This window comes from Caretta caretta, chromosome 1 (assembly GCF_965140235.1).
Source record: "Caretta caretta isolate rCarCar2 chromosome 1, rCarCar1.hap1, whole genome shotgun sequence".
NCBI lineage: Eukaryota > Metazoa > Chordata > Testudines > Cheloniidae > Caretta > Caretta caretta.
This window is the reverse complement of record NC_134206.1, coordinates 329,924,957-329,941,385: the sequence shown is the minus strand read 5'-3', so window position 1 is coordinate 329,941,385 and position 16,429 is coordinate 329,924,957. Positions and strand designations below refer to the sequence as shown.

The following is a 16,429-nucleotide window of genomic DNA, read 5'->3' as shown; positions in this document are numbered from 1 at the left end:
GTTTAGCACTAAGGAATGGATAGGAAGGGGGAAATAGAATAACTGTCTACAAGTCAGTGATGAGCTGCCAAAACCTTAACAACCGGTTCCCTCCTCACCCCACGAGGGGGTTGTGGCTCACCCCGGCCCCCCGGGACTCTTGCCCCATCCAACCCCCCCACGTTCCTTGATGCCCCCCCGGGACCTTTGCCCCAACTACCCCCCTCCTCTGTCCCCTGACTGCCCCCAAAACCAGGCAGGAGGGGCTCGTGGGCCACTGTAGTGGCTGCCCACCCCACCCCTAAGAGCCAGAGGCACCTGCCGGGGTGAGGTGGGGAGTCCTGGCGGTGCTTACCTGGGGCAGCTCCCAGGAAGCATCCGGCAGGTCCCTCTGGCTCCTAGGGGCAGGGGAGCGTAGCTGGGGGGGAGCAGCGGGAGCGGCCACTCCCCCCACTGATCACATCAAAAGTGGTGCCTTAGGCACCGACTCCCTGGGTGCTCCAGGGTTGGAGCACCCATGGGGAAAATTTGGTGGGTGCAGAGCACCCACCGGCGGCACCCCGCCCCGCGCCAGGCCCCAGCTCACCTCCACTCCGCCTCCTCCCCTGAACGCGCCACCCCACTCTGCTTCTCTGCCCCCCACTCCTGTTTCCCGCGAATCAGCTGTTCGTGCGGGAAGCCAGGGAGGGCTGAGACACAGGCTGCGGCTTCGCGCTCAGGCCCAGGGAGGTGGAAGTGAGCTGGGGCGGGGAGCGGTCCTCCTGGGCCCCCCGCTGGGTTACCTGCTGCGGCGTGGGCGGCCCTCCTTGTGGACCCCCCGCCCCAGCTCACCTCTGCTCCGCCTCCTTGGGCCTGAGCGCGAAGCCGCCACCTGCTTCTCAGCCCCCCGGCTTCCTGCGCAAACAGCTGATTCGCGGGAAGCTGGGCCGGGGGGGAGGACAGAGAAGCAGAGCGGGGCGGCACGTTCAGGGGAGGAGGCGGAGGCGGAGTGGAGGTTAGCTGGGGTTGGGCGCGGGGTGGGGAGCTGCCGGTGGGTGCTCTGTATCCACCAAATTTTCCCCATGGGTGCTCCAGCCCCGGAGCACCCATGGAGTCGGCGCCTAAGGCGCCACTTTTGGCCAGTGGTTAAATTGAGAAGCCCTTTTAGAACCAGTTCTCCCTCGTAGGACAACCGGTTCTAAAAGGACTTCTAAATTTAACAACCGGTTCTAGTGAACTGGTGCGAACCGGCTCCAGCTCACCACTGCTACAAGTATTTCATAATATGATAGGTCTAGATTCCCTAGATAGGAAAATCCTCTAACGGGGACAGGAAATTTCAATCTCTGCAATAATTTCTAGCCTGTCCACTTCACAATCATTCCTTTTTTCTTACCCCTCCAGCTTTCTTGGCAACATGGCTCCTATAGTTGCTATGTACCCAGGAGCTCCCTACTGGCAGCTGACCTACAGGGGAGTTTCTCATGGCATAATTGCAGAGGTAGTGAGAAAGTTTTTATTTTGAGACAAGACGCTGATTTATCTTGTGAGCCATGTTCAATTTTAGGGAGCTGACTTTATATAGATGAGAAACTGAATATTTTGCACTGAAGACAAGCTTTGCGTCTAAACATCATGTGACAGTCCTCTTGATCCTTATATAAAAACCCAGATGGCTATATACTGGCTTTCATAAATTAGAAGAGATATTTCTGTTCTGACATTGTTTATGTTTCAATTACATGGAACATGTAAGAAAGTCCAATCAGAATTGTTCTCTAAGGCATCAGTTCTGCCAGTGGCTTGTCTGTAGATCTTTGTGTGTATGCAGAGTAAAAAAATTAAATCCAGATGCGTCTCCTGGGGTGTAGTAGGGACTGACTCATTCCTATAATATATGGCTTTAAAGTTATGGATGTGGAGTCCTATAATGGAAAAAGCTGTGGGAGTCAAAGACTGGGGTTACACAATGGCAATGCCAACACCTGCAGGCATGGGGTCCCCCGCTGCTTATGGCATGAGTGTGATGATTGCCAGTGAATAGGAGATCTCAGCATTTCTCTGTCACATGTAGTCAGGAGTGTTTATCAGGTGCAGTTTAAAGTATAAACTGCAGCTGCTGTTTATATCCTACTCCAACTATTGTTCTCATTTGAAGTAAGATATAAATCCCACCTCATTGCCCACTGGCAATGAGAACAATCTTAAGTTCCTGATTAGTGTTGATTATGTCATTGTGATATGGAAAGGAAATGTATGTCTCCATACTGATTTTTAGAAAATGCGGAGAAGGTAAATAACATGACATCTTTATAGTGTCAGCAAATCAAATATTATAGTAATCACATCACCTTCTTTATGATAAATGAATAAAACACAGGCCATTTTCTTTCCAATACAGGTGTTTGCTCGTTAACTAAATCTGGGATAGAGGTGAGCATGGGAGTTTGTCTTATTAAGAATTAAGGTCAATTTCAGAAGATCTCTATTTTCAAGCATCTCAATCCTGACACTCATCTCATCTGCACACCCAATGGCCCAATTTCTGTTGCAAATCCAGACACTTTCTCTCTATTGTCTCTTTCATCAAATTCAAGCTCCTTCAAGACCTTCCACAAACAAGCTTCTTCCTACCTCTCTGGCCTTGCCACCTTTCGCCTCCCCAAACTCTCTCTTTGCTTGATGCTCATCTAACTAACCTCTCTATTTCCTTCTCCCACACTCACATCAATACTACCGCTGGTCAAAAAAAATGGATTCCAATTATTTTTTGTAGAAAAATGCAGTGTTATTGAAATTGAAATGTTTCAGAAAATGTTTGATTTCAATGACATTTGATTTTTCAATACTTTTTTTAAACAAAACAAAATTTTCAATTCAAATTGAAACACCATTTTTATTTCATTTCAATTTTTTTTATAGGAAAACCGAAATTTTCTGTGAAAATTTTCAAAAGAAATCATTGGCAATTTTTCACACAGGTAAAACTTGAGTTTTCAACCAGTCCTACTAGATAGCTTCTTTTATGCCTATCTGACTTGTCTGCCACACTTCCCCCCATCCTTCTTTAAATCCCGTCTCAAAATCATTTCTTCAGGGAAGCTTATCATCTTTAGATAGTTATATTAATAAATATATCAATACGGGGAAGAGGGATAACTCAGTGGTTTGAGCATTGGCCTGCTAAACCCAGGGTTGTGAGTTCAATCCTTGAGGGGGCCATTTAGGGATCTGGGGAGAAAATTGGGGATTGGTCCTGCTTTGAGCAGAGGGTTGGACTAGATGAGGTCCCTTCCAACCCTGATATTCTCTGAAATCAATACAGCAACTCCATAATCTTATTGTCTTTGCCATTGTTCTCTCAGAATTTGTCATTTCCTCCTGTTTCTCTTGTCTTAATTTAGGGCCCAATTCAGCACATGATTAACCTTCAGAACAGTAATCCCATCCTACTCAGAAAAGCAGGTAAGCATGTTCTTGAAGTAAATAACATTTACTCATGTAATTAAGTATTTTGCAGAATTAGAGTGTTAGAGTCTACAGGCAGAGACTTAGGTGGAAACGTTTAAAGGTCTTTGTGGAAAAGTGTGATGCACTTTTGCATGTGCAAAATGCTCAGTGTGCACATGTAAATCATGCTTGAACATGTACAAAAATATTTGCTTGCACAAGTTATCCCCTATTTGTAATCATACTTTAGGCGCTCTTCATGCACAACTTGTGAATGCATAGAAGTGTATGCACATATATAAAGTCGAGGCCTTAGTTGTGTATTGTTTCTAAAAGCACCATGAAGATCTACGATGCTATATCAATGACAATTAAAACAATAAAGACAGAAACAAAATGATAAATCAGAATTTCAATATGCAAGTAACCTTTACAGTCATACTGTCAATGTGACAAATCTTCAGCTGGGAAATAACATCACTGATAATAATTAAAAACAGATGCTGCATGCGTCAGTAAATCCGAAACTTAAAACAATTCATCAAACGTGCTGTTCCAGTGAAATACTGAGCTGAAATAAAGTATTTTTATGACAATTGCTAGACACTTTGAAGTAAAAATGTTTAATTACTGTATAACTTTATTTAGAGGTCAGAGTTTCCAATGAATGCAAATAGTTCCCTCTTTAGTAACTTCAAACTGCGGGTGGCTTCAAAACAAAGGTTGTTTCTATACCATGTAATTACTTTCCCTTTCTGATCGCATTGTAAAGATATAGCTGCTGTTAGATTGGTTGTTAACTGAGGACACCTTCTAAACAAAGATATTGGATATGTTTTCTTTCTAAACTACCACTACACAGAAACATATAAAGCAATATCTTAAAGAACACATCTCATGGTCACAACTGTAACCAAACAGCATCTTTATGTTGTATACAGCCCAACATTACAACTTCAAAAGTGCAGAATAAATCAATCATTTTAGAAAGGAAAACATTTATGACATAAAAATGTTTATGATGAAATTCACTAAGGTCGGATTGAGATGGAGAATAGGTGGAAATAGAGACAAGTTATAAGCAGGAGCAGAGTGATGAAGGTTTTTTGAAAGTGAGGCTTATGAATTTAAGACTGATACATAAAAGCCAGTGAAGGGACTCCATGAGTGGAGGAGAGTCACAGTTAATGCAATGTTACAGGAAGATATTTAGCTGCCGTATTTTGGATTGACAGAAGAGGAGAGTGGGGAGGCTAGAAAGGAGAAGGTTAGAATAATTGATATTTAGGAAGGTGAGTATTTTAGAGATAATATAGAGGGAGAAAATTTAAAATTCACTGATGGCCATAATATGCTGAGAAAAGGAAAGAGAAAAATCAGTGATATCACCAATGCTGCAGGATTGGGTGATGGATAGTGATTGAGAGGGTTTTAAAGCAAAATAAGCTCAGTTTTTGACATTGTTAATTTGAGAAAGCAGAGGGACTTCTAGGAGGACATCTGTCTATATCCCTATAAAAGGGTCTGGTTGATCTTACCTGAATTCCCATATCAGTGATCTTCCTACATTCAGATACAGAAAGTTCCTTCATTCTTCTAGTGTGGGCCAGGGCTGCCAAGCTCTGAAAACACGTCAAATAAATTTCAACTTTATATTATAATAACACATCTGTGAAATAACATTTTGTTAAGATAGATGATAATAATGTCCTAAATTTACAGCATCTCGCACCTTCCATCTGAGGATTACACCTTTTAAAGACATTAACTAACTTACCCAAACAATACCTCTGTGAGATATTATCTCAGTTCTACAGAGTAAAGTGAGGCCCAGAGATGTTGAATTAGTGAGCTGCCTGAAGTCATATAAAGAGTTCAAGATAGAGTGAGGTCTCCTTCCTCTGTTCTATCCTCCAGAAAATGATCCCTTTATGTAGCCATCCTCACATGGTCCAAAGTAACATCATGTTGATTTGTACTCTTTTCTTTAGAGCTAGAAATAATTTTCATTACATACCAGCTCCTTAAATTAATTAAATTCAATTAATACTTCTGAGTTCCTTAGGGAGAACTGCCATCTGATTTCCTATCTGTATCCACTCATGTTTGGAAATCAACAAATGTATGGCTTTTCTGCAGATCTCTTCACTCCAGCCAAGTTAGATAAAAATTGCTGTGTGGTCTTTTAAAAAATTGTTTGTTGAAAAAACAACAACCATGAACTTTTTCATATAAGTGAGAAAAGGAAGTAGAGAAAGCAGAGATGCATGGTATGTTTTCACTTCCAGTAAACAAATTAGCATTTTCATAAAGTGAACAATTTCACCGATTTGCTTCAAAATTTTGGACTGAAACAAGAGCTTTTCACAAACAAGTCTACATTAACTATGTGGGCAAAAAACAAATATTAGTTGCAGTTCTTCAACCAAGCTTTATATTCAATTATTTTACATTTAAATTATGCCTCAAATCAAGGGCCAAATGGTTCCTGTTAAGCACAAGCCAGAGGTAGTATACAGTCAGACTACCCTAGCAGGAGCTCCAGGGGACATTGTGCCTGCAGGGAGCAGTTCCTGTTTTCAGGAGTGCAACTATGGCAAGTCCCAATGTTGGGAATAGAAGATAGTTTGAATTTTCTTTTCCTTGTGCACTGGGGGCAAGGACCAGCACAAACTGACCATCGTTCTCAAGCCCTAAGGAGAATTAGAGTTTTGATGTTTAAAAGTTTATACTGATGCCAAATGTCTGGGGACTTGCACGCTTTACAGTAGTAAAACCAAAACAAAGTACAAAGTGAGCCTTCAGAAAACAAATTTTTCATTTTCTTCTATATGAATGGTGTGTGAACATTTTGACCAGCAAATTATCTGCTATCTTTCAGAACAGCCATGCTGCTCAAGAAGGAAACGTGATAAAGAAAAATAAGAATGTGTAAAAATAGTCTGGGATCCAGATGTGGATACTATTGTGCTGATGACAGAAGCGTAGATTTTGCCAATTCTGGAAACCTAGACCACTGAAAAAAATAGGGTTGGCAGAATTCTTTTTGTGTGTGGTAAATTCGACAATTAATATTGATTATTATTTTTAATCTTTTTTTCTGGTTTTTATCGTTTAGAATAAATTTTCAGAGTTTCACAACGGGACTGCTGGATGCTTTCAGGTACAAGAGGCGGCAAAGGAAGCGGTCCTGGCAGGGTACAGCAGATACTTCTAGCCAGAACCGCAAAGAGGAGGACTAGGCCTGGCTGCCTGGCCTGCTGAACAGTTCCTACCTGGAGGCAGCCCCTCACTCCCAACTGGTGAGTGAGCCTGCAGAGAGCTCCCTACACTGCCACGGAGCCAGTGACACTGGATCCCTGCAAGCACAAGGTGCAGGCCGGGCTGCGCTTGCCCACTGTTACCGATGTATTTTTTTTGTTGATTTCAGTGTGTCAGGTGAAATCAACATTTACTGAGTAACTATTTAAATCAAATCCTGCCACACCTAAAAATAGTAATGAAAAATATAAGATCCTTCATCCTGACCCCAGCTGAAAATAAAGAAGATTTAAAACAAACAAAGGGAAGTATTTCTTCACACAACGCACAGTCAACCTGTGGAACTCTTTGCCAGAGGATGTTGTGAAGGCCAAGACTATAACAGCGTTCAAAAAAGAACTGGATAAGTTCATAAAGGATAGGTCCATCTGTGGCTATTAGCCAGGATGGGCAGGGATACAAACCCATGCTCTGAAGTGTCCCTCGCCTCTGTTTCCCAGAAGCTGGGAATGGATGACGGGGGATGAATCACTTGATGATTACCTGTTCTGTTCATTCTCTCTGAAGCATTGGCCACTGTAAGAAGAAGGCCTGGGTAGGGTCCGTCGAATCGTGGAAGTCAATGAATGGCTACGCAGGTGGTGTCGGAGAGAAGGCTTTGGATTCTTTGACCACAGGATGGTGTTCCATGAAGGAGGAGTGCTAGGCAGAGACGGGCTCCACCTTACGAAGAGAGGGAAGAGCATCTTTGCGAGCAAGCTGGCTAACCTAGTGAGGAGGGCTTTAAACTAGGTTCACCGGGGGAGACCAAAGCCCTGAGGTAAGTGGGAAAGCGGGGTACCGGGAGGAAGCACAGGCAGGAATGTCTGTGAGGGGAGGGCTCCTGCCTCATACTGAGAATGAGGGGCGATCAGCAGGTTATCTCAAGTGCTTATATACGAATGCACAAAGCCTTGGAAACAAGCAGGGAGAACTGGAGGTCCTGGTGATGTCACGGAATTATGACGTGATTGGAATAACAGAGACTTGGTGGGATAACTCACATGACTGGAGTACTGTCATGGATGGTTATAAACTGTTCAGGAAGGACAGGCAGGGCAGAAAAGGTGGGGGAGAAGCACAGTATGTAAGGGAGCAGTATGACAGCTCAGAGCTCCGGTACGAAACTGCAGAAAAACCTGAGTGTCTCTGGATTAAGTTTAGAAGTGTGAGCAACAAGAGTGATGTAGTGGTGGGAGTCTGCTATAGACCACCGGACCAGGGGGTTGAGGTGGATGAGGCTTTCTTCCGGCAGCTCGCAGAAGTTACTAGATCGCACGCCCTGGTTCTCATGGGTGACTTTAATTTTCCTGATATCTGCTGGGAGAGCAATACAGCGGTGCACAGACAATCCAGGAAGTTTTTGGAAAGCGTAGGGGACAATTTCCTGGTGCAAGTGCTAGAGGAGCCAACTAGGGGGGGAGCTTTTCTTGACCTGCTGCTCACAAACCAGGAAGAATTAGTAGGGGAAGCAAAAGTGGATGGGAATCTGGGAGGCAGTGACCATGAGTTGGTTGAGTTCAGGATCCTGACACAGGGAAGAAAGGTAAGCAGCAGGATACGGACCCTGGACTTCAGGAAAGCAGACTTCGACTCCCTCAGGGAACGGATGGGTAGGATCCCCTGGGGGACTAACATGAAGGGGAAAGGAGTCCAGGAGAGCTGGCTGTATTTCAAGGAATCCCTGTTGAGGTTACAGGGACAAACCATCCCGAAGTGTCGAAAGAATAGTAAATATGGCAGGCGACCAGCTTGGCTTAACGGTGAAATCCTAGCGGATCTTAAACATAAAAAAGAAGCTTACAAGAAGTGGAAGGTTGGACATATGACCAGGGAAGAGTATAAAAATATTGCTCGGGCATGTAGGAATGTTATCAGGAGGGCCAAATCGCACCTGGAGCTGCAGCTAGCAAGAGATGTTAAGAGTAACAAGAAGGGTTTCTTCAGGTATGTTGGCAACAAGAAGAAAGCCAAGGAAAGTGTGGGCCCCTTAATGAATGAGGGAGGCAACCTAGTGACAGAGGATGTGGAAAAAGCTAATGTACTCAATGCTTTTTTTGCCTCTTGTCTTCACTAACAAGGTCAGCTCCCAGACTGCTGTGCTGGGCATCACAACATGGGGAATAGATGGCCAGCCCTCTGTGGAGAAAGAGGTGGTTAGGGACTATTTAGAAAAGCTGGACGTGCACAAGTCCATGGGGTTGGACATGTTGCATCTGAGAGTGCTAAAGGAACTGGCGGCTGTGATTGCAGAGCCATTGGCCATTATCTTTGAAAACTCCTGGCGAATGGGGGAAGTCCCGGATGACTGGAAAAAGGCTAATGTAGTGCCCATCTCTAAAAAAGGGAAGAAGGAGGATCCTGGGAACTACAGGCCAGTCAGCCTCACTTCAGTCCCCGGAAAAATCATGGAGCAGGTCCTCAAAGAATCAATCCTGAAGCACTTACATGAGAGGAAAGTGATCAGGAACAGTCAGCATGGATTCACCAAGGGAAGGTCATGCCTGACTAATCTAATTGCCTTCTATGATGAGATTACTGGTTCTGTGGATGAAGGGAAAGCAGTGGATGTTTTGTTTCTTGACTTTAGCAAAGCTTTTGACATGGTCTCCCACAGTATTCTTGTCAGCAAATTAAAGAAGTACGGGCTGGATGAATGCACTATAAGGTGGGTAGAAAGTTGGCTAGATTGTTGGGCTCAACGGGTAGTGATCAATGGCTCCATGTCTAGTTGGCAGCCGGTGTCAAGTGGAGTGCCCCAGGGGTCGGTCCTGGGGCCAGTTTTGTTCAATATCTTCATAAATGATCTGGAGGATGGTGTGGATTGTACTCTCAGCAAATTTGCGGATGATACTAAACTGGGAGGAGTGGTAGATACGCTGGAGGGCAGGGATAGCATACAGAGGGACCTTGACAAATTAGAGGATTGGGCCAAAAGAAATCTGATAAGGTTCAATAAGGATAAGTGCAGGGTCCTGCACTTAGGACGGAAGAACCCAATGCACAGCTACAGACTAGGGACCGAATGGCTAGGCAGCAGTTCTGCAGAAAAGGACCTAGAGGTGACAGTGGACGAGAAGCTGGATATGAGTCAGCAGTGTGCCCTTGTTGCCAAGAAGGCCAATGGCATTTTGGGATGTATAAGTAGGGGCATTGCCAGCAGATCGAGGGACGTGATCGTCCCCCTCTATTCGACATTGGTGAGGCCTCATCTGGAGTACTGTGTCCAGTTTTGGGCCCCACACTACAAGAAGGATGTGGATAAATTGGAAAGAGTCCAGCAAAGGGCAACAAAAATGATTAGGGGTCTGGAACACATGACTTATGACGAGAGGCTGAGGGAACTGGGATTGTTTAGTCTGCAGAAGAGAAGAATGAGGGGGGATTTGATAGCTGCTTTCAACTACCTGAGAGGTGGTTCCAGAGAGGATGGTTCTAGACTATTCTCAGTGGTAGAAGAGGACAGGACAAGGAGTAATGGTCTCAAGTTGCAGTGGGGGAGGTTTAGGTTGGATATTAGGAAAAACTTTTTCACTAGGAGGGTGTGAAACACTGGAATGTGTTGCCTAGGGAGGTGGTGGAATCTCCTTCCTTAGAAGTTTTTAAGGTCAGGCTTGACAAAGCCCTGGCTGGGATGATTTAATTGGGGATTGGTCCTGCTTTTGAGCAGGGGGTTGGACTAGATGACCTCCTGAGGTCCCTTCCAACCCTGATATTCTATGATTCTATGATAAGACAGGATACTGGGGTAGATGGACTATTGGTCTGACCCAGTATGGCCATTCTTATGTTATGTAAAGAAATTGAATTTTCCCCAGTGGACATATCTATCTTTGAGGGTCAATCATTACTTTCAAGGGAGTCACAAACAGCTAGAAGGTTTCTCATTTTTGCTCACCAAAGCATCCCTTTTCAGGTCAGCACATAAACATGTGCTTAAGGCCCGAGTGGACGTAAGCTTGTGCTTAAAGTTAAGGATATGTTAAGTGTTCTCCTGAAAAGGGGTGGCTTTAAGCATGTGCTTAAATGCTATCCTGAATCAGAGCCCAGGCGTTTGGTGGTCGGTTCAGACTTGTGGAGTGGCCTTTTTTTCAGTACCATTTCTATACTGCCATTTAGAACCAACATTAATCTACTTTACCCAGTAGTGAATTACTAACGTTCGTTAAAGATTTTTTACTAAACTATAACTAAAATTGGCATTACTTCATATCTAAACTACAACTATTTTGTACAACTACAGTAATATTGGGTCCTAGTATATAAACCACCCATTTACAAAATGAACACCAAAGTCTCAGGTACTATTCCTTATTGGGTTTTTTTTACACCTGAAAACTTTATAATCCCTTCTAAAAATGTTACAAGTACCCATTAATCTAGAAGAGATCATCCAAGATGCTCTGGATCTGAAATCTGATCAACACATCAGAGTCCACTGTGTAAGAACTATTCTCTATTATTATTTTCACTACAATAGAGCCTAGGGATTGACAAGAATGAAGCCCCATTGTGCTAGGCACTTCATTAATAATATGTTTGGCAAAACAAGGAGCGCAGGCTATTTAGGGGGAAAGAATTTTGAGAGGCACTAAATCTCATAGTTACATAGCAAGACTATTATGCCTTCAGTTTGTAAGAAACAAGACTGTACAGCCAAGTTCCACTAGAGTAGCAATGCAGCAAGTCTAATCCACCTGAAGTGGTCCAAGAAGTCATTGGGAGTCACAGTTATTCTTACCACAATGTATAAAATAGCCTATACTCATAGGAATTTTTACATCTATTGGTAGATTTTGATTTTGTGGATGATTTGATTCTATAATATCACCTGGTGAGCAACTTGGAATAATTGGGAATATGATGAACCGGCTCCAGTCATACATGACAGAATGGTCCGTTAGTATCACTTGGTGAATCTTCATTGGTATAGTCTGGAATCATATATGGTGCTGTGCTCCCCAGAATTCTCTCCTGGCTCTGAATCTCCTCATTCTCTATATCAGGGCCCTGGAGATTTGTGGAAAATATGATCTAAACTATCATTGTCACGATGACAGAATCTACTCATCCACTTGTCGATATTTATCACAGTTCAATCACAATGCCTTGCTGCCATATGCATTTGAAAGAAATGCTGTTCTACATTGAAGTTGCTGCTTACCATCTGCTTATCTTTTAATGGTGCCCACTATCCAACATGCTTATCTCATTCATAACTCTGAAGGGTTTCAGAGCACCTTACTAAAAATACCTAACATGAAACTGGCTGAGATTAAACCTCAGTAAAACTAAAGCTGTGTTGATTGTATCAGGTAGGAGGTGTGAAAAGAACAACATATACTTTCACCTCCTAATCAATACTAGGGAGCTCCTTAAGAGAGCTGCATTAGCCCGTTCTTCCAGCACCTCCATTCTACAAGGGGCAACAGTCTATGCATCTGTACTGGTGGATCTCCCAGTTTTCCCTTCCCCCAAACTCCACTGTGTATAATATCTGGCGAATGTATGAACTGAAGACCATGTCACTGCCCCGCATATGTCCACAATAGGGACATGTGCCACAAACACTACCTAGGCTGAAAGGGCTCTGGTCAAGTGCACTATCAGCTTGTCTAGAGGCTTTATTCCTTTTAGCAGCATAAATCATAGCGATACAGCTGGAGATCCATTTTGAAAGTCTCTGCCCTGGTCTATACTTAAAACTTAGGGCAACCTAGCTACATTGCTCAGGTGTGTGAAAATGAGTTAAGTTAAACGAAAGCCCTGGTGTAGACAGTGCTGGGTTGACAGAAGAATAATTATGTTGATCTACCTACCCCCTCTCGGGGTGAATTTACTACAGCAACAGAAAAACCCCTTATATCGCTGTACTGAGCGTCTAGCACTGTAGCACTTTTAGGGCAGACATACCCTCTGTGTTATAACTGACTGTCCTCTCATACACTCTGCAAATGAAACAAAAAGAAACCCAAATGTCCTGTGCAAGTAAAACGCCAAAGCTAGGGTATCGAGCCCTTGCTCATACACATGAGCATGCAGCTTCAGAAGGAAAATCGGTAAGTATATAGACTGATTCAGGTGAAAAATCAGACACCCCATTTGAAAGACAAATTCAGACTGGAAATAAGGTGTAACTTTTTAATGGTGAGAGTAAACAATCGGAACAATTTACCAAGGGTTGTAGTGGACTCCATCACTGACAATTTTAAAATCAAGAATGGATGTTTTCCTAACATATGCCTTAAGAATTATTTTGAGGAAGTTCTATGGCCCATGTTATACAGGAGGTCAGACTAGATGATCACAATGGTCTCTTCTGGCCTTGGACTGTATAAATCTATGACTCATCCACCAGCTCAGAGATGATAACACTCCATCTGGGATACACACAAATTTGTTCTGATGGTAACTATGATTTACCTATGGTATACTGATTTCAGCCACATCTGCAGATGCAGTACTCTCAGGTGCAGCCTGGCATGAGGGCTCCCGTGCAGCCATGTGTGACCTAAGTACCTCAGGCAATTCCTCACAGTGGTTTGTGGGTGATCTTTGAGGGGGACACACAGATCTTGTACAGCCTGGAACTTGTAAAGAGGCAGAAATTCTGTCAGAGGTTGAATGCAGGACTTCCCCAATGAACTCTGCTCTTAGTAGAGGAGATAACATTGACTTTTCTTTGTTTATTTTCAGGCCCAGGAAGCTGAGCAGATGGAGAGTTTGATGGACAGAAGCCTCCACCTGATGTCTGGATTGACCCTGAACCGACCAGTCACCCAGGTAAGGTGGACACCTCTTTGGCGGAGCTAGGCTACCATCACCACCATGTACTTGGTGAAAACTTGGTGCAAATGAAAAACCTAAGGGTGAATTGATAACCATCTTTTCCAATCATGAACCTTAGAAACTTCCTGTGACCAGGATGGATCTCCACATGGTAGTGTGCGTCCTGTAAGTTGAGGATAGCATACCAGTCCCCTAGACCTAGGGCAGGGATGATCATAGCAAGGGGCACCATATGGAACTTTATCTTCTTGATGTACTTGTTCAAGTTCCAACAGTCGAGTATGAGCACCAGTCTGAGACCACCTCTGGCTCTGGGTATCTGGTAGTATCAGGAATAAAAACCTGTCTTGATGAAGAGATGGCACCTCTTCTATAGCTCATAAATAATATAGAGTCTACACTTCTCATCTTAGTGCAGACTCGTGAGAGGGGTCCTTGAAGAGGAACTGACTAGAGAAGGGGAAGAGGGTGAGACAGAAAATGTGGGGTATATCCTGATTCCACCATGCTAAGCACTCATTTGTCCAAAGTAATAGACTGCCACACATGTAGGAAATGGGATTACTTGTCCTAAAAAGGGGGAAAAGGCCAATGAGATCATAGCTGGACTGCATACTGTCCTTGACATAAGAGTCAAATGGACTGCTTCAAAGCCTGGAGACACCTAGATGAAGGGCCTGAGGAAGTACAAGGTATAGGTCTCCCCCTCTGTGATCTCTACTTTCTCATATACTGGTCAGGCTGCCAGAAGGGCTAATATTGCTGCCTAGTCTGGTAATGAGGGTGATATTTTGTTCTCTTCGTAGCTGGAGTATAGAAGCCCAAGGACTTTAGAACCACTCTCAAGTCCTTTAGGGTGTGTAAAGTCTCATCAGTTTTGGATGAAAATAATTTACATACTTCAAAGGAAAGGTTCTCAATAGTCTGTTGCATCTCCATAGGAATCCCTGAATACCACAACCAGGAGGAAGGAGTGCATACTAACAGCCATCACCATAGCCCTGGCATCTCCATAGGAATCCCTGAATACCACAACCAGGAGGAAGGAGTGCATACTAACAGCCATCACCATAGCCCTGGCTGCAGCGTCCACTGCATCCAAGGAGGCCTGCAGAACCAAATGAGAGATGATGAAGTCGAAGAAGGTGGTACCTGGCTTATAGTTGATGGGTCCAGAATAGAGAGTCCCAGTGCAGACAATCTCAACACCTGCCAGTGCTAGATGACAATCTTCACCCAGCCTCCATCAAGTTGTAACAAAGGTGCTCTTCCCTCAGCCTTTTTGTCCTGGTCTGGAAGCTGAGACAAATGGAGCTCCTGTCTCTATGTCACTCTCACCTAAGCACTTGAGGCAGCATGAACGAGGGCCACTGACAGTCATGGGCTTCTGACAACCCAAGTAAGGTTTGAAACCCAGGAAACTTGGCATAGGCTACCTGGTACCAGGCAAGGCCCAAAGGTCCATCTGACTGGAAAAAATGCAAACTTAAACAAAATGTAAAAAATAAAATATGAAACAAAGAAAAAAAATAAAAGGAAAATTTTAATAGAAAACGATGAAAAAGAATATTACTAGGTGAATAACCAAGGAGTAATAAGATGGTTCACAGAGAACAAAGACACTGCAACTGCCAGCCACACAAGGAAAGAAGGAACTGAAGGAGGGGCAGGACGGCTCTGCCCTTTATATCCTCTTTGGAGCACAAGGAGCGAGGAGCTGGCCAGGGTCAACTCAATGGGCACTGCTAAGGAAAACTGTCTGGCACCAGAGCACAGGACACACACACCCCCACACAGTGCAATGGACATATGCAAGCACTCTAAGAAGAACTGTCAGTTCTCTCTCTCCATCTGGATCTGGCATTCATTTAATTTCTTTTAACATTTCATCTTCTTGGAAATACATGTCTGTTGTGTAATCTGTCACGCACTTTCCTTTGAGATCACAGGGCCAAATGATTCATTTACAGTACATTTCTGATAATGTTTACTGGTTCTGTTAATAAAATTCTCTTCTCATCCCTTACAAGCCATGCTCTCTCTTTGGCCCCATTTTCTAACAGACTTTAAAAATGCAGCACCAGATCCTGATTTCAAATCATCATAAATTTAGAGTAACACCACTAAAGCCAAGGGAGTTGCTCTGGATAGAAACCTATGTAAATGAAATCAGAATCTGGCCTGTATTTTTTATCATAACCTCTTTAGCAATTTATTGTCACATTATTATTTATATTGCAGTAGGATCTTGTAGCCCCAGTCTGTTGTGTACAGACAATAGCAAGAGAAAGGAAGATTATATGATTACATGGGCAAGCTACTGTAATGCTCCTGATGGATACAAATCATCCTAGATTTGTAGGTGTTTTTATTTTTTAAATTGGCTACCCCTGACTGATACAATAAATTTGTCATCGGCTGGCTGACCAGCCAATTGGTAGGTACCACAGGAAAGGTGGCTCTTGTGGTGCAATTTGAAGGAGGAGAGAGTAGTAGCCTTTTACGGATTAGGTCAGGGAGTGTGTTCCATGCATAAGGGAATATGTGGGAGAAGTTGTGGAGACAACTGTAAGAGAAGGCTTCTTTTTATTCTCCATTTTGCTTTTATCTTTATTCTTTAAAATAGACTACAGTTCTTTTGTTCCAAGTCTTGAGGCACTTTACCTGTTTTGTACTCCAGATTGCTTTCTTGCCTTTCATCACCATACTACATGTATTTGGTCATATCCATTGGAATTATTTTAAGTTTCACAGAGTCTAAGTTGGGACATTCTTTGGTCCTATTGTTTTTATTGATAGATGGCATGTGTAACCCAGGAACAAATTAATTTCCTGTTGGATATTCCAGCTATTTTCCTTATATGCTTTTTCCCTCTGCCTGAATCCCACTTGCTTTCAGAAACGTCCTTCATTCTACCAAATCTTGGTGCAC

General features: G+C 43.4%; 1 protein-coding gene and 1 long non-coding RNA gene across 9 annotated transcripts in view; one reads left to right on the top strand and one right to left on the bottom strand.

The window, feature by feature from the left end:
• The window catches only part of FBXL13 (F-box and leucine rich repeat protein 13), a 171,984-nt gene that overhangs the window by 15,939 nt on the left and 139,616 nt on the right, over positions 1-16,429 (bottom strand). For all 8 annotated transcript variants that reach the window (XM_048836444.2, XM_048836442.2, XM_048836437.2 and 5 more), the window contains one exon: positions 4,947-5,030. In XM_048836444.2, the coding sequence (XP_048692401.1) occupies positions 4,947-5,030 (84 nt within the window). The remainder of the gene's footprint in view (positions 1-4,946; positions 5,031-16,429) is intronic.
• LOC142070647 (uncharacterized) lies at positions 2,880-14,498 on the top strand. Its single transcript, XR_012666591.1, has 4 exons — positions 2,880-2,939; positions 3,363-3,423; positions 13,405-13,491; positions 14,439-14,498. It is a non-coding gene; the product is annotated as an uncharacterized LOC142070647 (long non-coding RNA).